This window comes from Sturnus vulgaris, chromosome 2 (assembly GCF_052056855.1).
Source record: "Sturnus vulgaris isolate bStuVul1 chromosome 2, bStuVul1.hap1, whole genome shotgun sequence".
Lineage (NCBI taxonomy): Eukaryota > Metazoa > Chordata > Aves > Passeriformes > Sturnidae > Sturnus > Sturnus vulgaris.
The window spans coordinates 34,940,700-34,965,884 of NC_142244.1; the positions used below are offsets into that span (position 1 = coordinate 34,940,700).

Consider the following 25,185-nt stretch of genomic DNA (forward strand, 5'->3'; position numbering starts at 1 on the left):
GTTTTTGAATGGGTGACTCAATCTAATAATTGTTTTGGGCTCTGATGGCCAGAACACACCTTCGTGTTGGCTCTGGTGCAGCAGAGCAATTAAATGGGGAATGAATTTAGACCTGGAATGCAGCAAACAGGGTGGATGGACATCAGCTTTCTTACCCAGTTAGTCTGGGATGCGTTGGCACCTGTTCAAGCAATTTCTTGCTCAACCTGGACATTCCTATCTACTTCTGTAATGTTAGTGGGTAATGTTATGCAGCACTGAGGATAAATTCAAGGCCCATCTCTGCTTTACACAACCTCTTGTGTTGTAAAGAGGTATTTTGAACTTCTGGCACTAGATCTGACTGATGGCACCCGTTTGAGCTGAGCCTGTTGCTGTACACCAAAGCTCACCTCTTCCAGCTGGCACAGCGAGATCTGGCTGCGTTTCGTCTGCTTTGCACCTCATCAGCAGCGAGGATGATGCTGGAACCAATTTAGGTGGTGATGTGGTAGACAGTGCGTGAGGCAGAGCAGGATGTTGGGAGTGGCTCCGCATCTGTCTCCCATCACGGGGTCTGGCTGGGATTTTTCGTCTGGCTGTGGGAAGAGCAAATCTTAGCGAGCGAGGAGCACACGCACCCACAGCGCTCAGTTGTGCCTGGGATTGCAGCTGGGAGGGAGCAGCCTTTAATAAACAAGGTTATGGCATTAGTTTGGGTGTTGCAAGATCTGGGCTCTTCTGCTGGGCCTGTGTCACTCACTTGTGAGATTTGGGTCTGTTTTTTCAACCCAGCAGAGCCTTAAGCTCTTCTGCAGTTGTTAAAATGCACAAAAATGGTCTTGATGGGGTGTGGTGCAGTTTAGCATGTGGAAAGAGGTGTGAGGCTGGTTTATTGGTGAAAGGAGCCTTAGAAAATTCAAAGCATTGTTCTGACCCTCATTCATGGAGTAGTTGAGGTTGGAAGGGACTCTGGCAGTCACCTGTCCAACGCCTCGCACTCAAAGCAGGGTAATGCTTCTTGTACTGCTGGCTTCCAGCACTTTCTTTGCTGATTGTGCAAGGTTAAGTGAATTTTGATTTTTTTGATACTGTTTCCTTGCAAAATTCCTTCCATTGTTTGTCTGGTCTGCATATCTTCTGAGTTTGAAAGAGCTGTTTGGGCTGAATGGTGCCAAAATACGGAGTGGAGCCTTTCCTCTGCACACTCTCTGTCTCGTGGACCAATGCCTGGAAAACAGTCTGATTCACAGCAGATTTCAAGCCTGTGGATCCCCAGAGGGATCCTCTGCTTATATCTGAGGGCTCTGGTGCATAAGGGGGATTGCAGTGCATGCACGGAAATGTTTGAGTGATATGAGGGCCTGTTCCTAAACTGGAGCAAATGCCACTCATTTGGCTTTGCCACGAAACCCTGGGCTATCAGCAGCCCTTGGATGCTGAGCAGCTCCACTGTCCCAGAATGAGAGCAGGAGTGAGCAGCTGGAGGAGGGAATACCAATAGCCAGAAGTCTGTTCACCACAACCACGTCTCCAGCACAACTGCAAGCCTTAGCTTGCAACAGGAGCTGCTGGAGAGTGCCCTTGGTTTGAGTGGGTTGGGGCAGGGCTTAAACCTCCTCTTCACATCTGTGTTTCCTGGGTTTTGGAAACTGTCCTCCAAACCACAGCCCTCTTAGAAGCTTTCAGACACTCCTTCACCCTGGTTTAAATAATAATGCAACTTCTTTTAGTAGTTATCTGTCTCCTGCCCAGTGCCTCATCAACAGGGCACAGAGCTTATGTCTGCCTCACATGGGCAGGCATCCTTTTCCAATTTTTTTGCAGAGTGTGAAAGGCTAACAGAAGAAAGCTGGTTGCTATCTGTGCCGCTGCTTAATCCTCAGTCTCCAATTCCTGCTATCAGCACTATCAGGGAGACTTTTCTCTCTGCCACCATGTTGCAGAACTGCAGATAACATAATCCTAAATCCCAGGTAAAATTTTGACCCTTCCTCCATGCAGCTTTATTTTTGAAAGCAAAGTCTCTTGCATCAGATGAATCATGGCTGGTAATATTCTCCTTCAGCCTATATTGCCTTTGCATCAAACCAAGCCCCATGTGCTTTCTGCTGTCTTATTTTCTGAAATTATTTTCAGTTTTCATTTGAAAATGTCTTTTAATGTGGCCTTGCATATAAGACCTTCTGGGAAGAGGAATCAAAAAAATTCCATGATGCATCTTTCCCTCCTGAAAAGCTTTGATTTATGGCTAAGAAGAATTATTCTTGCTGCCCATAAAGTAATTTTTCCAGTATGTTGGCTACAGACTGGGTAAGATTACTTCCAAATCCAGATAGCTGTGGATTTATCAAGCCATCTAAAATGCACATACACATGCACATATGTTTAAAAATATCCAGTGGGGCTTTTTTTTTTCTATTACATAGAACAAATTCAATCAAATTCATTAAGTTGCCTTGGTTTATTACCAATGGAGTTGAGACTGGGCTATGGTCCAGGGACTGCATCTGTGCAGGTATTATTACCATGATCACCTGCACTTGTCATAGACCAGATTTTTTCTCTGTGTGCTAATTACAACCATAACGTGTGCTTTACTTGAAAACAATAATGTCTTATAGGAACATACTTCCATTCTTAACTGAATTACAGTAAAAGCACATGATTCATGATGGCATTTTTCAGAAAATCCCAAGTGTCTGGAGTCTAAGCAGTATGGGAAGTTGTGATGAGCCAACCTCCAAGTTCCTGTGGGTGCTCATGATTGCAGGGACACACAGTGGATGGACCTTGTGGATTAATATACTAAGTAGAAAGGGTATGTGGAAGCCTTTTTCCAGGCAATGAGCAGCTACATGAGCAGTGGGTTTTCGTGGAAGCAGCTGTGGCCCTGCCATCTCCAGCCATGTAGGCTTGCTTAGCATTCACAAGCAGTATTGGCTTTTATGTGGATGTGGGTTAAAGCCCTTTGCTGACATCTTTATGGTGTGTTTAATTCTGGTCCAAGATTAGGAATCTATTTTTTTGTCCAAACATCAAGTTAGCATGGCCACTTGGCAGTGTGACTGCAGAGGCAGGAGCTGGAGGAAAATCCTGGCACATCACAGACTGGGGATTAAGGATCTTGCAAGCATGCTGTCTCCTCTGAACCTCACCAGTCTTAGGCTGCTGTTCCTTAAACAAGCTCATGCCACAAGTGCCTGTACCACTTGCTCATTGTGCTCCACAAGAAGCTCAGCAAATCCAGGCTACCACGGTTAATCCTGGAGGTGCCAATGGCACCTTCCAGTGCAGGTCCTGACCCGTGTGGTATCTGCTGTACCAAAAAAAGAGGGAAAACCACCTAAGCAGCCTTTCTAAATCAGCTTGGATTGCTGTGCTGAAGAGTGTGACCTGTAAATTAGAAAGCAAATTAGAGGGAAAACCTGGCTCTGTATTCCTTAATGTAACCACAAGCTGCTAATAGGATGTGGTGTCCCATGCATACCGTGGCGTTTAAAGGCACCTCCTGCTCCTGCACCTGCCCAGAGTCAGTGGCTGCTGGAAACCCTCCCTAAGCCCTGAGCCAGCCCCATAAAATAGGAGCAAAATTTGGCTGCTTTAGCAAAACCACCCCAAATGGCTTCTGCATCCCTAGAATCTCACCATCTTGACATGAAATGCTTACTCTCATAGTTTGGGGGCCTCTTCACAGTCAAGTCAAATAAAGCACCACAACTGTAGCCATGATTTTCTGAACTTGTTTGGAAAACTTCTCTTTTTGGCCACCTGACTTGGTGTAGTCCCCTGGCATCTAAAAGATGTGCTGTGGCCTCCTGTTGATGCATGTCAGCTTGCTCACATGAAGACCCCTAAAACTTTCCAGTGACCCGAAGATCTTGCTGCCCTTCTCCTCTTTGTAAAAAGAGTTTGTTACTAAATGCATCATACATGCTTATAAAACCTCCCACCTTCTGTTTTGGGTCTTTCAAGGTGGAACTAAAACAAGCCACACACAACAGTGTCTCTTTGAGGCTTCATACTTAAATGTTTTGGTTTTTTTTCCCCTACAGTAACAGGAGAAAAATAGGCAGTGACAACTGATGGAAGAGGAATTTGAGCATCTGGAACAGGGTAAAATCCAAGAAAACAGTGAACTCTGTTAGATATTCTCCCTGCCTTGGATTCTGAATAGTTTTTCCGTCCCACAAAAACATTCGTGGAAGGGAGATGCTTTTCTCTCTGTTTAACTGTAACAAAAAGCATGCTGTGAATCAAAGGTGCTTCCAAGAGCATCTGGAAATATTTCCCACTCCAAGAAGAGTCTGGGGATGCCTGCTGTGAACAATTTGCAGCATCCCCCCCCCAAAAAAAAGCAAAAAAAAGAAAAATGTGGGTGAAAGAAGATATTTTCAGGGGTATGGGGGCAGCAGGTGGAAGAAAAAAGGGCTGGATGCTGGTCAGCAGCTGGTACTCCATGGTGACACTACACATGTGCTGTGAATGCAGCGCCACTGGTCCTGGGCAGCTGCTCGACTCTGTGATGGGTCACGCAGGGCTTGTTTCCAGATGTCCTGGTGCCTTTTCCAATGGGAACAATGTGGTTAAGAGCAAAGCTTGGTCTGTGGAACCCCGTGGTTCCCACCTGGATGGCAGTGTCCTGATTGGCAGTGGGGGGACCCCCCAGGCTCACAGTTACTTTAGTCCAGTTTAGTCCTACATGATCTCGGCCAGTTATTTGAGCTCTCAGTGTCTCAGTTTCCCATGAGAATATTAGGACTTCCCTTACCTTGAGATGGTATTCCTTATTGTCAGGGAGGGGCTGGGGGATCGCAGGAGAGATGGATGCTACATGACTTGGCACCTACACGTGCTGTAAAGAGCTCTCAGCAAGACACCTCTGCCTTTCTTCTCTGCTCCTCACTGAGGAGGCCTCCTGTGTAGCCAGTTCTGCTTGCAATGGGTTTCTAAGAGCTGGTTGATGTGGGCTCCTAATGATGCCAGTTCTCCCCAAGGTAGCCATCAGAAGACACATAACTTTGAGAGTTATGTGGCAGGCTCACCAGTGGGTCACAAATCCCATCTGTGAGGGCATGGCCAATTCACCCCAGCTGCCGGTGCTGCCTGCTGCTCCAATCCTTCCACCTGCTGCCCCTCCAACCAGGCCTGGTTCTCTGTCATGGACATGTCAAATAATGGACATAGAGGGGCTTTTTTATGACTCCTTACATGAAGAAAGCCTGAGGTTTTCTGAGCCTAGGAGAGAACAGCTTCTGCAATTAAATGGATGCTGTTCGGAACAGGCTGTTCACTTTTGCTGGTATCCTAGTGGTAAACTCTCAGCAAAAGCCTTGGAGAGGGATACGTGGAGAATACATAAAGACATAATATGGCAGAGAAGAAAATCAGAAATTTTTCTCATGCATGTGTCTGTCTGTTGAGATGTATTTATTATCAGTTTCATATAATTTTATATTTTCCAATGTATTTCAGATATATGGTATGATATAAAAATACTGAGTCTCACGACAGTGTTATAAATGATTGGAAATTACCAGCTGGGAAATTTGTCTTCTGCAATATATAACACAATGGAAGCACGTTGCATTAAAAAAAACCCCAACTCCTACATTTAAAATAATAAAATAATAAAAAAGAAATACTTGTCATAAGCAATCTGTTTCCCAGGAATATTCTGGATACAAAGTGGAGATTTATAAACCCTGCAGTGTGTGCAGAGAAAATGGATGAACTCATGAGCTGCTGGCTGGCTCTAAGCTGCAGTGGCACTCCTGCAGCTCTCTGCGTCCAAGCCATGTGTACAGCGTGGATCGCTTCCAGCCGGGGATCCAGCAGTGCTGCCGTCCTCCTTTCCAAAACTTGGGAAGACTGCACTTCCCTGGTGGGGCTTGCATGGGTACAGGACAGATGTTTGCTAGTCAGCAATTGGCCTTGCTAAGCTTTCGACGTGATTCTGGACCTTTTCTTTTTCTCTTTTTTCCCTCAGAGACAAGGAAATAAATTACTTTAATTCAGCTGAGGATGCAAAGAGCTGCTTTTCATCATGGAAGAAGTACACGTTTGCATTTTTTGTGAAGGTAACTAGATTTTTGAATAACACGTATTTCAAAATAATTGTGCATCCGTGGGAATTCAATTCCTGTTTGCGTGCCAAATAACCAGACATCTGTCAATTGATATAAAACTGGATGCATTTGACTTAATAAGTAGCAGGCTGTTGTTGTTAGGACTTGCCACCCAGGGAAGCCATGGCAAATGCTATGCATTTGGCTATTGATGACTGTTGATCCATGTGCCAATAGCAATAATAAGGCTAACCAACCTGGCTCATAGAAAGATGAAAAAATCCCCAGACTTCCATCCCAGATTTGGAAACAGGCACTATCTACCGTTCTCACATTAGCCGACACACAGAGGGATGTGGAATGAGAGTGTAAAGGGCCAGAAGTGATGAAAAACATACTTCACATTGCATTTCTGTGAAAAATTGCTTCCAGGAATGTGGTGGTGGGAGAAATGGGCTCATTGACCTGATCAGTGAAGGCTCACATGAGTAGCAGCCAGGGGCTTGGCTGGGGCAGGGACATAAACCTTCTTGTATTGGCCTGAACAGATCAGTGCTGGTGGAGCCCATTCACAAAAGGAGGAATACCTCATATTTTCATGCAATGGGTAGCCTGATGTAGGAGTCCTTCTACTTTATGGCATCCTTGAACTGTCTGTTTTTCCTAGTCTCATAACCATCTGGTAGTCATTAATATCCCCTTGGAAAGCCAGGAATTTCTTTTCCCCCCAAAGACACATAACTTTCCATGCTTCCTTGACTCTTCACGGAGCCTCCAAGAAGATCTCTCCCAGCTACTTGCTAAAAAACTGTTTTTAGGGAATAGATTTACTGCTGAAGAATATTTCAAGCTCTTCCTTTCCATGCAGGCATCTTCCGAGGCCACGCTCCCAGTCTGTTCCCTTGGGTGGGATAATGCACACGGCCAAGGAGGTGTTGGTGAGGGAGAGACTCATGGCAGCCAAAGGCAGCCACCATCTGAGCTCAGCTTCCCCTCCTCTGTAGCCAGCAAAGAGAAACAGTGAATCCTGGAGTGTGAAGCATCTGCCCTAATGTAGCCATCTGTCTTGAGATGAGATGGATCACTGCCCTATTGCTCTGGATTGACTGTAATGGGAGAGTATCACAATCCATGGGATGGATGGCAATACTTTGGAGCCTAATGGTGGACAGGATGGACACCTCCCTTGATCACTTGTGCTGGAGGAGAAGCTGCTTCTACTGTATGTGACAGGTCTGAAAAGGATCACTGACAGCTTTGGCTTCAAGTGTGCATGAAAATCTATCTGTTCTCCTGGATGGCTGGTGGCACAGTGACCTCAAGGCTGGAACAAAATCCTGAAGCAAAATGAATGCCTAATAACAGGCAGAGATGTATTTATTGGGCTGAGAGTGGATTCACTCAGTCCTTTCTGAATATACTAAAAATAAGCACAAACGCTAATGGCCTCTTTAATGGTTAGAAAGACATTAATGTTAATGGAGTTCTCTCCTTGCTATCCACTCTCTGCCTAAAATGTGTTTGGTGTCATTGGCCAAAGTCAGACAATATCACCCAAGCTAATTCTGTCTGAGTGAGTTAATGAGCAACACAGGCACTCCTCTAGGGATTTCAGGTGGCACAGCTGTGAAATATTTAGTGAGATAAGGACCCATGCTGTTTCAAAATAGTCCAAAGAAACACATCAAATCCAATTTTTGAAATGTCCTCTGCATACTGCTGTATTTTCTGTCCCTGCTTTTTTTTACAGAAATAGCCAGGGAGCAGGGAAGGGTGGAGGGGGGAGGAGGCGAAAGGAAAAAAATCCACTAAAGGCAAATGTGGGAGAATTTGATGTATCTATATAAACCTATATTTTTTTCTATTTCAGCTCCCCCCACTTTTTTTTTCTTTTCTTTTTTTCTTTTTTTTTTTTTTTTTTCCCTAGAGATGGAATTTGCACGAAACTGGCGAAGGTGGAGGGAAGATGGGGAATGCATTTCTGGTAATATCCAGCTGCTTTTGTTAGATCACATGCTAATTCCCAATCTCTCTATTCCGCAGCCTTATTTACATTACATTATCATTTCATTTATGGGCCCCTCGGAGTTCTCAGTCACTTTGGGGAGCTCTCTAAATTTGCCTTTCATCACGTATTAATGAAGTGTTAATGGCTCACCCAAGCCATTTTTGAGCAAACACCATGTGATGTGTTTGTGTTGTGCAAACAGCCCGTGTGCTTTGCTAACACACCACCAGTGGGGAGGAGGCATCTGCCACCTCCCTGATAATTTCCTCTTTTTCTGCTTGCTCTGCTTGCCCAGGACATCCTCATGCTTTGGAGGCCAGCGTGGACCCCTCTGCACAAAACTGAGCTCCTGAAGCTCTGTGCACCTCGTCTGGTGGCAGAGGACAGGAGAACCAGGCAAAGTCACTGAAAATTGGGCAGTTTCTGGAGGCTGGTCCTAGGCAGGAGATCTGCTGGATGTGTGCACATCTGGCAGCTGGTTTGCTCCAGAAATCAGGCAGAGCAAGGGGAGAGGCAAGGGTGGTCGATGACCTCTCGCTGCCTAAATTGGTAGGACAGGAGGTCTGAGCCTGTGCCATGCTCCCCAGTACACTCAGAGATTTGGGGGTTTTGACTTGCCTGTTGCTGCCTGTGCTTTAGCAGTTAATTCTGTCAGTGTTTGTGTCTGGTTATTGATTTCTGGTGAGTTCTTCCATCCAAACAAGAAGCAAATTGTTTTTTAAACGAGCTGGGTAAAAATCTGAAAATGTACAATCATAAGCAACTTAATTTTTCTTTTCTATTTTGAAAAGTTTTTTCAAAACAAGCAATTTGCAACTGCAGGGGGGGAAATACAACCATTTTTTTTTTGCCAATCCCACTATGAGGGAGAGTTTAATCAACTTTTTTTCTTAGGTAATCAGGAACCACACATTTTCCATATTCCCTTTTGTGTTGCTTCTTGTGCATTTTCTTACCTTCCTTTTTTTTTTTTTTGTCTTCAGCTGCTGCTGGACACCTTCTGCCCTGACCCGGCAGCACTCAGATTGCTGCTCCTGAAATACAGAGTGGAATAAAATCTGATACTCTGAGGGATGTTCTCCTGGGCATCATGCTGAGTTCTTGCAGGATCAGACTATTGCATTCATGCAAGTTATGGGAAAAGGCACAATGATGTATTTTAAATACGCTTTCGGGAAGAGCTTATTGACAAGTTCTTAATAAATGCTAAATAAATGCATCTTCCAAACGTCATTGCTGTGTGAGAGAGGGGGTGATAAGCCTCCTGAAAAAGGTTTCAGTGTCCCCAAACAACCCTTCCCCAGCATTCCCTGGCTGCCAAGGCAGCAGGGCAGGGCAGCAGGGGGCTGTGGTGGGGATAATGCAGAGTCTGGTTGTGTGTAATGGGCTCTGATCACTTGGAAGGTCGTGGGGAAACATCACCTTCTACAGGAGCAGACCTGGTCACTTATTCAGCTAATTCCCATTAGCCAGGGATGACATTTGCAGCCCCCTCCAAAGGACAGGGACGTGTTTCCTGCAGCCTTTGCAGCCTGGGCCACGCTGTGTTGCAAGATCCATCACAAAGTCCAGCTGTAGGGGTGCTGTAGCTTTTAAACATATTCAAGAAGCAAGGTGCCTCCTTTTTTTTAATGCACCTCCCATTAATTCTCTAGGATATGTGATAGGATGTGACCCTCTTACTGCTGACCTTTTAATAACAATAAAATTGCTCAGTGGTGCACTTTATTTTGATTTATCATTGCACAACATAAAGGGATTATATATCAAAGGAGGCACTAAAATGATAAGACTAATACGAAGAGACCAGAGGAAGATGGGGAATAACTGGAAGAAGTTTCATTGGTATTTTCAGTCAAAAAAGATAGGAAACTATGACTTATCTTGAATGGCCTTGGGAGTGATTTTTTTTTTCTCCTTTCCAGCAGCTGAAAATGGATAGATCATGTCAAAATAAACTCATATTCAAAAAAAATTTTACAGGCTATGTAGAATTTATCTCCAATAATTGGAGTACTGGACATTTTCTGCAGGCTTCAGCTATGTTATTTTTTTGTATTTCAATTATTTTCAAGAAAGGACATAAATCCATAGCTGTCATATATTTTGATTTTATTTCCTTTTTATTATCAGGGCAGTTTGATCCATTGGCAGAGCGAATATCGAAAGTTAGGCTGACAAACACCTCAAGATTTTCTTTTAAGAGAAGAAGATGTTAAAGGGGAAATGATTGCTCTAAACCTCTTATTTTATCCCCCTTACACACAAGCTGACAGGTAACAACCATGGTGTTTGAAGCACAAACACGTTTGTCAAAGTGATGTGTAGGACAACCAAAATGCTTTGTGAGTTTCAGTTATGTTTGAATAGATTCTGTAAGAATTTCCAGGAAAAGTCTGGGAATATCAAAACATGACTCTTCCCTTTATGGACTAGTGAAAATGAGTGTTTTTACATATTTAAATTATATTTAAAGAAATCCTCCTTGCATAACAGCCTTTTTGTTACAAAGATTGGCTTACGGTAAAAGAATAAAAAAATTTAAAACATACCCAAATCATTCTGTACAGAGCTAGAGGTTTTGTGTGAGCTTTTTACCATTGCTCAGACAAAAAGTCCAAACTCTTCCAGTTCTACCTGACTCCTTTCTTCACTTTTTTCAGCAGAGCAGCAACTGCACCAGGAAAGGTCTGAAAACAGGAGGCTAAAATTCATCTCAGCGCAGATACAGGAGGCTGCATAATCCAGCCCCTTTCTTCTGCTGTAAACCTTGGAAATTACCAACCATTAACATTTCATCAGTCCAGGGATTTGGATGGCAGCTGGCAGAGGAGCTGTCTAAAAGCAGCAGAGGCTGTGCTGCAAGCCAGCCTTTCTGAGGGTGTTTGAGGTGCAGCTGCTGTGGTTAAGTCAAGCACTGGTTGTGGCTGTAAGGCCACATAGCCTGACCAGCCCACTAATGTCACAGCTGGACTCCAGTCCCCTGTGTGCCTAGGGAGGCATAAATCCACTGCACGCTGTGAAAAGAAGGAAATCAGGCAGGAAGGAGGTCTGAACACACAAGGAAGGAGGTCTTGTAAGGAAAGAAAAGAAATAATTTTAAATATGGGGTTGGCATGCTGTTTTGTGGGCTCCTGTCTTTGAGAAATCCACAGATGTAAATGTGATGTAAAATGGGGGTTAATGGGGCACTGGAAGGTCACAGACACTGGGATGAGGGGAAGGAGGTAGGCAGCAGCCAGAGCTGGAGAAAACAAAAAGGAAGAAGTGAGACACAAGTGTCTGAGCAAGTATAAGTGGAGCTCTGATGCTCATTGCAGTCCCAGCTGAAATGGATACTTCAGCCCATTCCTGAATGAGGACTTTTATGAAAGACATTTTCAGCTTTGCAATTTCATTCTGCTGGCTGGTTTAGGAGCTGAGTTCCTCACAGCATGTTTCCTGCTAGGATGCTGGGAAGCATTTCATTTCTTATTCCAGGAGCAGAAAATAAAAGATGAAGAGGAAAAGCCTGAGTTCAGAAGGTTGGATGGGGTTTTCTCCATCAAGTTCAGCTGACTTTACTTTACTGTAGAGCCAGTTCATCTACTTTCCTGAGGATGCTGGTGCTGTGGACAGGGAGATGGCCAGAAGACAACCAGTCATCAGCCCACCTAAGACCTCAATCACTTGTTCTTTGTTGAACAGGAGTGTGTGGCAGTGGGTTCTTCTACATGTTTGAGCCAGAAAACTAAATTTAGGCAGAAGAATTTGGCCATCTCTAAGTAGTTTTATGTTGCAAAGTGTAAAAACAGGACTTCTTTTTATGTCTTCCCAAGAGTTTTCATAGAGGTCTCTGTCTTGCCCTGCTTGATCATAGAAAAATATTTACAGAATCATGAGGTTGGAAGAGACCTTCAAGATCATAGAGTCCAACCCAGCCCAACACCTCAACTAAGCCATGGCACCGAGTGCCACATCCAGTCTTTCTTTAAACACATCCAGGGATGGTGACTCCACCACCTCCCTGGGTGATCATTCCAGTACTTTATCACTCTTTCCATAAAATACTTTTTCCTGATATCCAATCTGTCTCCCTTGGCACAGCTTGAGACTCTCATGTGTCCTCTTGTTCTGCCTGGAGAAAGAGACCAACCCCCACCTGACTACAGCCACCTTTCAAGAAGTTGTAGAGAATGATAAGGTCACCTCTGGGTCTCCTTTTCTCCAGGCCAAACAACCCCAGCTCCCTCAGCCGTTCCTCACAGGGCTTGTGTTCCAAGCCCCCCACCAGCCTTGTTGCCTCCTCTGGATGTGTTCAAGCATCTCAATGTCCTTCCTAAACAGAGGGCACAGAATTGGACACAGCACTCAAGGTGTGACCTCACCATTGCCAAGTACAGGGGAAGAATGACCTCCCTGCTCCTGCTGGCCACACTATTCCAGATACAGGCCAAGATGCCACTGGCCTTCTTGGCCACCAGGGCACACTGCTGGCTCATGTTCAGTCAGCTGTTGATCAGTACCCCCAGGTCCCTTTCTGCCTGGGCACTGTCCAGCCACACCAGCCCCAGCCTGTAACGCTGCAGGGGGTTATTGTAGCCAAAACTCAGGACTCAGCACTTGGACTTATTAAACTTGATCTTACTGGACTCTGCCCATCCATCCAACCATTCCAGGTCTGTCTGCAGAGCCCTCCTACCTTCCAACAGATCAACACACGCTCCCACCTAAGTGTCATCTGCAAATTTACTAATAAAAGACTCAGTACCCTCATCTGTGTTGTCAACAAAAAAATGTATTGAAAATACCCTTGGACCCAGATCACTCTCTTGCACAGGTTCAAGGCCAGAGCCAGAGCTTGTGCAAGCACAGATGGTGTTGTTAGATGTGTGAGGGGAATATAGAAAAAAAAAGACAAGTAGAAAAGTGCATTTCAAGCCTTGTCAGCTCCCCCAACTTTGAAGTGCCAGAGCATGTTTGCTGCACTCATTTCTTCAGGTCCCCACAGAATTACTGAGAGGAAGAAAGCCGCGTTTAGAAAAGTTGCCAGATGACAAGACCTGGGGATGTAGGGCACGGAGCAATCACACGGTGCTTTGCTTGCTCAAAGTGCACCTGCAGGGAGGAGAGCAGGGATGGGAGTGTGTCTTTGTGACAATGGGGGGGAGCACAGGAAGGGATGGAGAATCTGCTAAATGCACATAAATACATGAAAATCCATCTTGAGACTGGTCCTCTGAAAAAGCCACACTTATTTCTGTATGCACAGATATTTCTGTGTGACTATACAGCTCCATTTCAGCTGCTGTGAGCAGCACACCTTGGTGAGCTTGTGTGCTGTGTAGGTGTGAAACCCTGAGCTTCCCAAGGCCAGGGGCATGCAGGACACCTCCCTTGGTGCTGCCTTATCAAATGCTGGAGGTGGGTTTTTCTGGTGTGACATCCAGAGGCAAGCGAGCACTGGGGAGGGTCTGGAGGAGAGGTAGAGCAATGCCATCCACGGAATCCTCTTACCCCAACTATTTGCCCCAGTGCAGAGCTAACCCAAGCAAGAATGTACAGAAGAGGTCCTAGATCAAGGGCAGCACAGAACACTCTTACAGCTGCCATTTCAGACTCCTGGACCAAAACCTAAGCATGCTGAAATCCTCCAGGTAACATTCCACATGTGTCCAGTGCAACGCTGGACTTTTCTTCATGCTCCTCCTTATCCACCTTGTTTCTGGAACTTCCCTCCTTGCTGCTGCTGGCTGGCTGCTGGCTCTTTTTCCTGAACCACCACCAGAGCCTAAGAAGCATGAACAACACTCCTGAAATAGCCCAAAGCTGTCACTGCTGCAAGGCAGCTCACCAAAAATTCTTCATCAAAAGGCTTGTCAGGCAATGGAGCCAGCTGCCCAGGGAAGTGGTGGAGTCACCATCCCTGAAAAGATTCAAAATATGTGAAGATGTGGCACTTGGGCACCACATGGTTTAGTGGTGGACTTGGCAGTTAATGGTTGGACTCAATGGTCTTAGAAGGCTTTTCTGGCCTAAAAGATTCTGTGATTCTATGATGAGGTCTGGTTGCATAAAACTCCTGGAGGACGTGAGTGTGTTCTGGATGGAAAATAACAGCATAGCAATGAGTTAACAGATCCCTCTTGTCTCCTGCTCATGGAGGCAGAAATCAAAGCCATCTCACAGTCTTAGTGGTTTGCAGCATCTCACTGGTGCTGTGGCTCTGCTGAACAAACTCACAATAATTATCTGCCCACTGACTCCTGCCTGAGAAACCCTGGGGTGAAAAAATGTTTTCTAAGCTTTGGGTTAAAAAACTCCACTGTTTCTTGAGAGAGAGACTTGGAGATGCTCACGCAGACTGAGAGACTAATGCAGTAGGTTAAAGTCCAAGCTCAGAGCTGTGTTTTGCCTGTAGTTCTGTTTCATTTAATTCAGAGAGTGGGAGATGAGCTGGTTTTAAGCCCAAACATGCTGTGCTGTTAACAGTAAGGATGCAGTGCTTAACCTGTTCCTATATTCCTTCCCATCCTTCTCTGAGTAAATCCTGACGAGGATGTGCTGGCTGAGCTTAGGAAGGCTTGCGGTTTTGCAAACACTATGCTGGAGGAGAAGGAGGTGTTGAAGTTCGTGGTTTATGTAGTGGGTTGGTGGTTGGAGCAGTTTTTTAGACAGAACCCAAGAAATGCTTTTAAATCATCCATCTCACAATAATTTATCAGTTTCCCTTCCCTGTACTGTCGTTGTTTCAGCAGGCTGCATTCAAAGGAGCTCCTTTGCCCCAGAAAATTCTCTGCAAGGGATTACCACCTAAAAATTACTGTTTCAAACCAGAACTGCCATGATTTGACAAAAGCTGAGCTCAGTTGTTTCAAAGGGATGCATTAATGACCAGATAATTTTTTAAACCAAATCACTCTTTGCAGAAGTCTCTGTCCCTGCTCTCAGCAGCAGCTCAGCTTTTCTGTGTCTTGAACCAACACCTTTGTGGAGGAGGCCAAAGTCCTTGTGACATTGGATTGCAGCCCTGGACTTTGCCCAGGCTGGGGCTGCAGCAGTGCCCTGTCCACACTGTGCAGGGGAGGGAAGGGAGGACGCTGCAGCTGGGATTTACCTGCCCGTGCTGTCTCATCCCTGCATGGGCACATGCACCGTCTCACAGCACACACCTGCAGAGCTAAACAGCCCTGGGGGCACCCACACCCAGGTGAGCTGTGTCCTGTGATGTGTGATGTGCAGCCAGCCAGCAGCACAATTTTGGTCCTGAGAAGGGTCATGAAGCTGGAGCACTTACTCCTGGAGGGATGACCCATCTGAAGGCACACTGTGTGTGTTCTCCCTGTGCTCATTTGTCCCAGACAATTATAATCACCATTCTTTGGTTTTAGTAGTTTTCAACTATATATGAGATGTGGTCCATGGCTGAGCCTTTAGTTGCTTTCCTGTGGGAATGCAGGACAATTTTTTTCTGTGCTCCCAGCTTAAAAGCAGGGAGAGTCTCCTTGTAGTGTTCTGAAAGATAAGCCTGAGTCCTCAGGCTATGGCCCCTATTAAAGACATGATGTGATAAGTCTGCCCTGGCCTATCGGACTGGCATGGCAGGGTGGCTCTCCCGAAAGCACTTGATTTACTACCCATAATATTTTGATTAAAACATCGGTCTTATCTGGCACAGCCACACGAGGCAGAGACAAACCTGGTTCGCCGACAACTTGAAATGTTGCTGTTTCCTTGGCTACCCTCGGGGATTAGTCCTTGGTCCAGTGCATTTCAATATAATTATCAATGATTTAAGGCAGGGTCTTTCTCAATGATAAACTGCAGGTGGCACAGGAAGTGAGGGATGGCTGGTACCGGGGATGGCAGGTCACTGTCGCAGGGGGATCTGAATTCCCTGGCTAAGCACAGCTCTGGAAAAGGCACATCAGTAACAGCCTGATGCAAACTAAGGCATTTGATTTGGAGAAAAGAGACCAGACCAGACCCGTGGGAAACCAGAGGAGGAGGAGGATGTCGGGGTTGCTGTGTAATTATCTCAGTAGCCACTTTCTAGGGCAAAAAAAAAAAGGGCCAACACTTTCCTTGGAGATAAAAATCCCTGCTGAGCATGGGACTGAGACCCTGCCTTGTGCACAAGGTAAGTGAAACTGTCCTGCTGAAGGTAAGGTGGCCAAGCACTCCAGAGGATGGAAAAACTAAAACTATCCAGCAGCTGAAAAGTGGCCTTTGTGCCATGAGGCTGCAGGAGTCCATCCTGCTCAGCATAGCACAGGGAGAGCAAAGAGGGGACTTGGTTGATGTCAAGGGAACATTTGCTTTCCAGGATGGCTTGAGGAGCTGCACCAGATCTGGTGGTTGGAAAATGAAGGCTGTGGAACAGGGCCCTGAAAGGAAACACACATTGGTCGAGGAGATAACATCCCACAAGGAATGTCCAAATAAGAGTAGAAACCTTAGGGAAACCTTGCAGGCACCAATATCCACCAGCAGCTGGACTCCTCCACCTCACTGAAGACGTGCATGCAGAGAGGCCTCATCTGGCTCCCGTGGTTCTGCCTGGTGCCAAGGGAGAAAGAGAGATGCTGTTTATTTCCCCTATCACAGTCATCTAGCTCCAGAGGAGAGGGATTCCACACAGAACTGGACTTTATTCTAAAAGACCCATTTTCACCTGGTTTTGGAGAGCAGAACAATGCTCAGGCAGTAAAGCTGGATAGCAACTCCCCACTCCTCCTCCAGTGATCACTACTCAGCCCTATGCTTCACCTTCCCATTAAGTTGTCCCCAAGGACCACCCAAGAATACTTCCCTCAACACACATTTTCTGAACATGTTTTTTTGGCCCCCATTTTCTGAAGTTATTCTGGATATTTTCCTGAAGCATCAGAACAAGCTGACAGTGGGGCTGACCAGGTGGCATCAAGAATCCCATGAAAGTTTCCCTGGGTCATTGTGGAATGAGCTGCAGCAGCTTCCCTTCTCCCTCTGCATGAATGAGTGCCAGATGCACAGGTTTCTGCAGGATGTACCACTAAACCTAATGCTATCTTGATTTGTTAAGCATTTTTTGGAGCTCATAGTGTAGTTTCTCAGTTAGCTTACCTTTCTACAGGGATGGGGGCTCCTGCAGTGTCTCCAAGAGGCTCTGGATCCCAACCATCACCTCCTGGATTGGCAAAGCCTTGGGGCACTTGCAATCCCATACCCTATGTACAGGTGGGAAATGCATCTTTAGGTGCAAATTTGAGGAGTGGGGGGACATTTTGGTCAACTCTTTTGCCAGGTCCATCTCCCATGTAAGGACCAAACAGCTGGAGTGAAGAAATTCAACATTTTCACAGGAAAAAAAAGAAAACACTATTTAAACACAAAATATTCCTTTATTTGTCACTGAAGGCTACACATGGTCATTTCTGTCTGTCTGCTTTTTTTTTTTCTAGAAGGTATCTACATCTGCACTTATTTACAGCCTGATTGTATTTACACAGTCAAGAATACAGTATTAGAAACACAAAGTATCGAGAAAAAAAATTTCTCAAAAAATTAGTTCCAGACTTCAGGAAAATTATTACACAGGGTAATGACAAGAGTCTTCAGTGCTGGGCTTACAGATGCAGCTTTGATACAAAGTCCTCTTCTCGGCTGGAGCTGCATTAGAAGTCCTCTCACAAAATAAACATTTTTCTTTTTAATAGAAAAGTGTGTTTCTTTGATTGGTTATCTCAATAGCATCTGTGAACTGTCCAAACACTTTATTTTTCTTTTTTGAAAGTTTTGTTTGCTTGAACAGTTTCCATCTCTATGGAAAAAAATTATATATATATATATATATATATGTATATATATATTTAGTTAATTTTCATTTGTGGTTTTCTATGCTCCCCAGAAAGCATTGACCTCTGGAATGGGAGTTAACAGCTGAGCTATGTAACACTTGGTCAGGAAAACAAAGTTTTATGGTAATTAAAGGAGAGTAGGAAAGAAACTCAAAAGGTTTCCCTTGGGTGGGCTGGGTTGTATTTGGTTAGGGTAGCAGAGGATGGAAAACTGCCACAGGAAATGGCCCCCAGGACATGGAACAGCCCTTCATCCAGGAGTGAGAAGGGGGGCCCTGGACAGGGCCCTCCATGCCCCGTTGTATCTGTTTGAAGTTTGCTCTACAGTTGCAAGTAATTTTATTTAAATATATTCAAGAGATGAAGAAAAACCAACCCAAAACAAACAAACAAATAAACAAAAAAGAGAAAGCAAACACAAGAAAGATATGGGGTTGTTTTTTTATTTTTACAAAGTTCATGAAAATTCTTTGGTGTAACAGGGGACTATTTAGTGATCATAATAAAATGAGTGACTATAATAAAAAGAGGTACTGAAAAACTAGCTTGTCCTGTGGAGGACTGTAGCAACAGGAGCAAAAATGCCCCAAGCCATGCTCACCGTGGGATGGAGGTTGCTGCTGGCCACATGGCAGCCAGATTTTATCCCATCCAATGCATCCCTGGCATGGAGGCACAGTGTTCATATTCACCAGGTTTGGCAGTGCCACCAGGGCGAGGATTTAAAGTGAGTAAGATTTAACAAGCAAAGTGATCTCCTCAGCTCCATTATTAATGTTATAGGCAGTCATTTCTCCTCCCCTTTTAAAAAGCAGCCATAGGACTAACCATGATCCCTGGCCCTGGTTTCAATTACGCCGAGATTGAATCAAAACAGACTGCTGTGCCGTAAATATGAGGGGGGCCCTCTCTGTAAATCGTAAAATTGAATTCTAAAATTTCATGTTAAGAGCCTTGTCTTTGCATAATGGATTGTGCTGCCATCCATCACGGTGACACTTACAAGTCACAGCTGAAAAAGTACTTTATTAGATTTTTATTTTTTTTTAACAATTTTGATTTATTCTGGTTACACTGTCTGTATAACAGACTGAGCAAAATTTCATGCCGGTCCCTACGCTCAATAAAGCAACTACAGATATATTAGAGAAATCCCTCACTGTTCCTAAGTTACGGCCAAATGGTGTCTTAGGGACTGCTCTCAGTCATCTGTGTCTTCTAAACCTGAATCAAGCACTGGGCTCTTAATGACCTTCATCTCATCAGCTCTTGCCTGGTGTTGTTTAGCATTGTTGGCCCACTTTCACTGTGGCTCTGATCAATAGCTGTGATGACAAAGATATGATGAGCTGCATGACTCCCTCTGGTCACCGCTGCTTAATGATTTTTCCAAGTGCCAATCTTCAGTTGAAAGGGAAAAAAATAAAATAAAATCAAATCAAGATCTCAGAGGAAACAAACGTGGCATTTCTCATGATGCCTAATTAGTCTTGTTCCTCTCCCCCTGGGCTTATGAAAAACAGGATGTTTTTCAGCTGCAGAGTCCTCATGGCACTGCTCATGTTTGGACGCCACACCAAGCAGGTCCCACCACTGCTGTCCCTTCAAATGGGGCATGTTTCAGTATCAGCTCCAGCTGCTGAAGACTTGAGCAGTTGTTCCTCACTTAGAGATGTAGCCTCTGCTCCAAAGCATTGAATTTTCTTCTCTGAGCTGTGAGATTTGGTCAGGATCCTTCTCACCACTCTTTGGACTAGAGACAAGACAGAGTTGAAAGTAAGTGAACTTACATCTTTCTATTTTGATGAGGAACTTCTTTGGTGAGGGCTGAGTCCTCTTTTTTGGGAATCAAGAAAGAAAATTACTTCTCAAAATCAAACCTTAAAGTACGTGAGACTTAAATCACAGTGACATTTTCCCCAAAGAGATGGTCTGCCATGCCTTCGAATAGGCCTTTGAAACAGCATCCAGAGCAATTGTTGACATGCTGGAGGGAAGGGATGCCATCCACAGGGACCTTGACAAGCCTGAGTGGTGGACCAGTGTGAACCTCACGAAGTTCACCTGGGGCAATCCCAAGCACACATACAGGCTGGGCAGAGAATGGATGGAGTGTAGCCCTAGGGAGAAAAACTTGGGGGTGTTGTTGGGTGAGAAGCTCAACCCATCAGTGTGCACTCAGCTCAGAAAGCCAAACGTGTCCTGGGCTGCAGCAGGGCCAGGGAGGAGATTCTGCCCCCCTGTTCTGCCCTAACCAGATTCCACCTGGAGTGCTGCATCCAGCTCTGAGGACCCCAACACAAGAAAGATGTTGAGCTGTTGGAGCAAGTCCAGAGGAGGCCACTAAGATGCTCAGAGGGCTGGAGCATCTCTGCTATAGACAAAGACTGAGAGAACTGGGAGTGTTCAGCCTGGAGAAGACTCTGGGAACCCATAGAGATCCTCTCAGTGCCTAAAGGGTTCCAAGAGAGATGGAGAGGGACTTTGGACAAGAGCATGGAATGACAGGACAAGGGGGTATGGCTTCAAACAGAGAGAGCAGATGAGGTATTAGAGAGAAATTCTTTCCTATGAGGGTGATGAAGCACTGGCACAGGCTGCCCAGAGAAACAGTTCCATCCCTGGAAGTGTTCAAGACCAGCTTGGATGGGGCTTTGAGCAACTTAGTCTAGTGAAAGGTGTCTCTGCCCATGGCAGGGGGCTTGGAAATGATCTCTAAGGTCCCTTCCAACCTAAACCAGTCTCTGTTCCTATGACTGGGGGTTAGTGCTGTGGGATTTGCACCCAGGACCTTCCAGTCTTATGGAAGCAATAAATTACTACATGCCTGCACAGAAGCAAAGCAAGAAGGGTCAGGCAGCCAGAACGGTTCCATGGGGAGGCAAAAGGGACAAGGAAAAGGCTGGGAAGGGGATATAGGGCCATCAGTGGAGTGGAAATGCTTGTGGATAGCAGAGTGCAGATCCTTAATGAGGGCACAACTCTGCGTTTGCAGCCCGTTCCATGGAAATGCACTTGAGATCCTGTAGAAAAAACATTTTTCACTAATGAAGGGATAAATTTAGGGCTTCAGGACTGAAAATGTTGTTTTGCCATCTAGTTGAAGTGGAAAGTTTTCACAGAGGCTGAGAATTCAGGAATGTAGTAGCTGTGTTTGGACAGGTTTGTCCCCAATATTAGACAGCCATCCCTTTAAAATTTTTGTTTTGATAGAAAGGAGCAACATATACATATATATACTTTTACATACATATTTTTTTCCCCTTTTTGACACCATGTCCATAGTTCCCACACTGGGTGCAGGCCCAGGAGAAGACCATCATGGACCTGGCAGGCAGACAGGTGCAGTCATGTCCCAGTGCTGCTTGAGGATGAAGGAAAATGCAACATGAGGGTCTTGCCTTGGCCATGGCACAGAGCTCTGGGCTCCTGGCTCTGGGCATGCTGGGAAAGTATGGCAGGACTGGGAGACTCTTGAAAAAGGGGTGAACTCCTCAAAGTCATTAGCTCATGTAATAACCTGAAGAGTCTGTGTAAGGCTGTAGAGGTGCCATCTCAGGCTGGCAGGGGTCCAGTAGGAATATTTCACACTCAAATCCCTTTTCTTGGCTCAGTGGAAACGTGGCCCATTTACCCTTGCACTGCTCCTCTTAGCATTTTAACACATGGACAGGGATGGGTACAGAAGCACCACTTTTCTTCGGAGCTGCTTGGAGTGGGGCAGTGTAAGTGGGAGGCACATCGAGCTCTCTGCTCTGTGGGTCTTTACCAGGGGTCCATACCTTTTCACCCTGCTTCCTGCAGGTCTCTTTTTGTTTCATTCATGCTGTTTGAGATGCTCAAAGCCAATCAGAGGTTTGAGGTTTTAATAGGGATTTGTCCCTGGTGTGACTTGGAGAGGGGGAAGCAGGGAGCTGGACGGCACTGGCAAAAAGGTGCCTCTTCCTTTGAGTAGGTGGTTACTGCTGGTTTGGCTAACAATGCCTCTGAACCCACCTGTGCATCCTCAGGGCAACCCAGGCTTACCAAGCACTTCATACCAGCCATACAGGTGGCAGTGCCATGGTCTTTAAAGCATCCCTGGCAGGCAGCTGCCAAAGCAACTGCTCCCTTGCCAAAGCCTGGAGCGGGTCTGGCCAACACGTCTTCTCCCACCTGGCTCTGCCAGAACTGGATACTCTTTCCAGCTGCCTGTGGTTCACTCCTGCCAAAGTAATAAAGGTTGTGTGCTGCAAGAGGTGGTTCAGAGTACAGCGTTGGGACACAGCACCAGCATCACCACCCTTGCTGCAAGCAGGAGAGACGACCAGAAAATCAAACCCATACCGTTGGTCATGGCCACACAGCCAAAGGTATTAGGGATTCGGAACTGGAGGAGGAACAGTCCGTTAGGGGAATTTCTGTCCCATCACTTCCTCCTGGCAAGCACCGGGAACAGACAGGCAAGGCAGACGGAGCTGGCAGCCGGCATCTACAGAGAAACCGTGAGAGCGCCGGGGCTGCCAACGTTTCTCTGCTCGAGGGCTGCACGGCCAGCACACACAGCCCGCTGTATCTGGGGGTGAGATCCTGCAGAGGACTGTCAGTCTGTGCTGGACGATGGCAGTGGTGGTGGTATGAGTGCAGAAGAGTTGCCTCTGAGTACACAGGTGCATTGTAGGACTCCGAGTAAAGAAACAGCCCAGGCATGGACTTGCACATCTTGGGTTATCTCTCTGCAGAACTGGGAAAAGCCAAAGGGGATGGAATTTAAAAAAAAAAAAAAAAAAATCAGGACTGAGCTGTTCCCAGAGAGATATAAGAGAGCTCTTAGAGGCATGTGCAGGTATCAGTGTGATAGAGACACCTATCTGGGACCAGGGCTGGCCACCTCCAGCCAGAGCTCCAATGAGAGGTGGGGTAACACTTCTTCCTGCAGGTACAGCACAGGACTGTTTCAGGTAGGGAAGAGGATGCTGAGCTCATCTCCTTACTCCCTTGAATTTCAAGGACTCTTGCAAATACCAGAGCACAGAGGTTATGTGAATAAAAATTACATTAGCATGCCGAGCAACTTTGTCAGCAGTTTCTTATTAAAGCACTTGGTCCTCTCTGTAGTGGGCATTTCCATTCAACCTCCCCCTTGTCACTGCTAACAGTCAAGTGGGCTCTCCATTAAATTTGAGCTCGTGTAAGAAACAGTGAGAGGGTTGATTTCAATATTCTCCTTCTTGTCCCACCACGCACAAGCTGTTGCTACTTATTAAACATTTTAAAATCCCTGCTGCCAAAGTCCCCAGGAGACATTTATCTGCCATAGTCATAAACGACTTGCCAGCATGCTACTCCAAACTGCATTTCCCAGCCAATAAATACAAGCTCCAGAATCAGGAAAAGCAGGGTTTGGCTCTAATTTTCAGTGGTATGTCACTGGGATACTATAACTACTTTTAAATTCAAATCAGCTTCCTAAAAATTAACTGGTTTTATCAGATACAGCACAGTGGACTGTTAAACACGTAGCCTCATGTACTGAAACACTATACATTTAATGAAGTTATGCCATTAGCAAATGTACAACATGGGTGCATAAAATCCACCTATAGAACAGCTCTATGTATGAGAGAGGATTTATTTTAGCTTTTCTCAATAGAGCAGGACTCCCTTTTCTTGGCTTTTGCTAGGTTATTTAACTAAAACCAGGATTTGTGCACACACAAAAAACCCCAAAAAAGTATCTACTCTCATAATTAAAAAAGACTGATTTTTTTTCTTTTTTTATTCCAGTTCAGGAAGGAAGAGTATCATCCTGCAAGGTAATATAATCAGCTCCTTTGCCTCTATAATCTACTTCTGCTCAACAGGAGCCCCCAAAGAAACACTTTATGTCCCAAGTGAAACGTGAAAACTACTTGTAAGGTCTCTTTTGAGGCACATGATTCAAACGGTCACTTTCAGAGTATCAGAGTCAGCGTTGTCTTCCATCTCCTTTCTTTCTGGGAAGAGCTCTCTGGCACGCCATGGGCTCACCCTGTTCCAGGTGGAAGGCTATGTCCCTGCCCCAAATCAGAAAGGTTAGGATGACACAAGTTAGCACAGACACCCATTTCGCACTTACACCTAAGGACATACGTTGACGACTCCCCACTTCAAATTCCTCACAGAGAGGGGGGGAAAGAAATAAACAAAAAAACCAAAAGAAAAAACCAAAAACAAAAATAAAAAAAGGACAAGAGACAGTAAATTTCACTGTGATCACACTACGGCAAAATATACCTTCTGTTCATTGCAAAAAACGCGTGAAGGCCAAATTAAAGCGGGAAAAAAGTATGTTGCATGAGTTACAGTGCAACCGTATTATTCCTTCTCTTTCTATTTTCCTCCCCCCCCACCTTGTTCAGTTTAGAAAAAGGATTGAGTACAACACAGTCAGGTAAGTGGCCACAAAAGAGTAGCTGTCTTTGGCAAGAAGTCACCGCATTGACCCTCTCTGTCACCTTCTGCCCATTTCACTCTGTCTCATGAAGTGGATGTTGTTGGCGCTGTCTGAGAGTTCAGGGTACTGCTCCACCGAGATCACAAAATAGCCATCGTAGCCCTGTACCCGGCCCGTGTTTAGCACTTGCTGCTTCTCCCCTTCTGTCCACGAGCGGATACCCTCCTCCCCGTCCCGCAGTCTCTGCTGTTCCCGGGACCAAGCTTGGGTGACGGCGCGCTGCCGGGCCAGCTCCAGGACGCGTGCCTTCTCCTCGTCCAAGGTGGTCCCGTAGCGCGTGTTTAGACACAGTGCACCGTACTGGAGCTGGATGTCCGTGTAGCGTCTAGTCCTCCCACCCAGCACTGTGTTGATCTGGGACACTGTCACATTCACGCCGTTCTCCAGGGTCCTCCGCCCGCCGCTCAGGCCCAGGATGGAGAGGTCGCCCTCCGACGGCCCCTGCTTAATGAAATAGTGCGTGTCCACCCCGTCGATGGTGAAGTGCAAGTTCTCCAGGTAGTGGGCGTTGTTCAGGATGGCCGCGATCCTGCGCCCATCCTCGTTGGCCACGCTGATGATGTCGGTGGCCACACGCCCGTCCTTCATGGCAAACTTGACGCCCTTGCCAAAGATGGAGCCTCCAGAAGCAAAGTTCTTGTTCTTCTTGACGTGCCGGCACCCAGCGATGCTGGAGCTGTAGATTTGTTCAAAGCGCTCCAGAGTGACAAAGGCCTTCAGCTGCTTCTGCACTTCACACTGGACCCCCAAAATGGACTGAGCAGGGAGAGAAAGAAGAGAACGACATATTAGAAGGAGAAGCCTGATGACCCAAAGGCATTATTAGGATCCTGGAGA

General features: G+C 45.8%; 1 protein-coding gene and 1 long non-coding RNA gene across 11 annotated transcripts in view; one reads left to right on the forward strand and one right to left on the reverse strand.

Annotated features, from left to right (window-relative positions):
* Nucleotides 1–9,274, forward strand: part of LOC148224722 (uncharacterized) — a 50,250-nt gene extending 40,976 nt beyond the window's left edge. For 2 of the 3 annotated variants that reach the window (XR_015801301.1, XR_015801300.1), the window contains 3 exons: nucleotides 5,969–6,059; nucleotides 7,975–8,031; nucleotides 9,039–9,274. This is a non-coding gene — a long non-coding RNA (uncharacterized LOC148224722). Of the gene's footprint in view, nucleotides 1–4,034; nucleotides 4,096–5,968; nucleotides 6,060–7,974; nucleotides 8,032–9,038 lie in introns of all 3 variants that reach the window. The other variant, XR_015801299.1, reaches the window with a different exon arrangement.
* An 8,123-nt stretch (nucleotides 9,275–17,397) lies between these two features.
* TENM4 (teneurin transmembrane protein 4) overlaps nucleotides 17,398–25,185 on the reverse strand; it is a 1,535,416-nt gene continuing 1,527,628 nt past the window's right edge. For all 8 annotated transcript variants that reach the window (XM_088159254.1, XM_088159253.1, XM_088159247.1 and 5 more), the window contains one exon: nucleotides 17,398–25,104. In XM_088159254.1, the coding sequence (XP_088015380.1) occupies nucleotides 24,346–25,104 (759 nt within the window). In that variant the 3' untranslated portion in view covers nucleotides 17,398–24,345. The remainder of the gene's footprint in view (nucleotides 25,105–25,185) is intronic.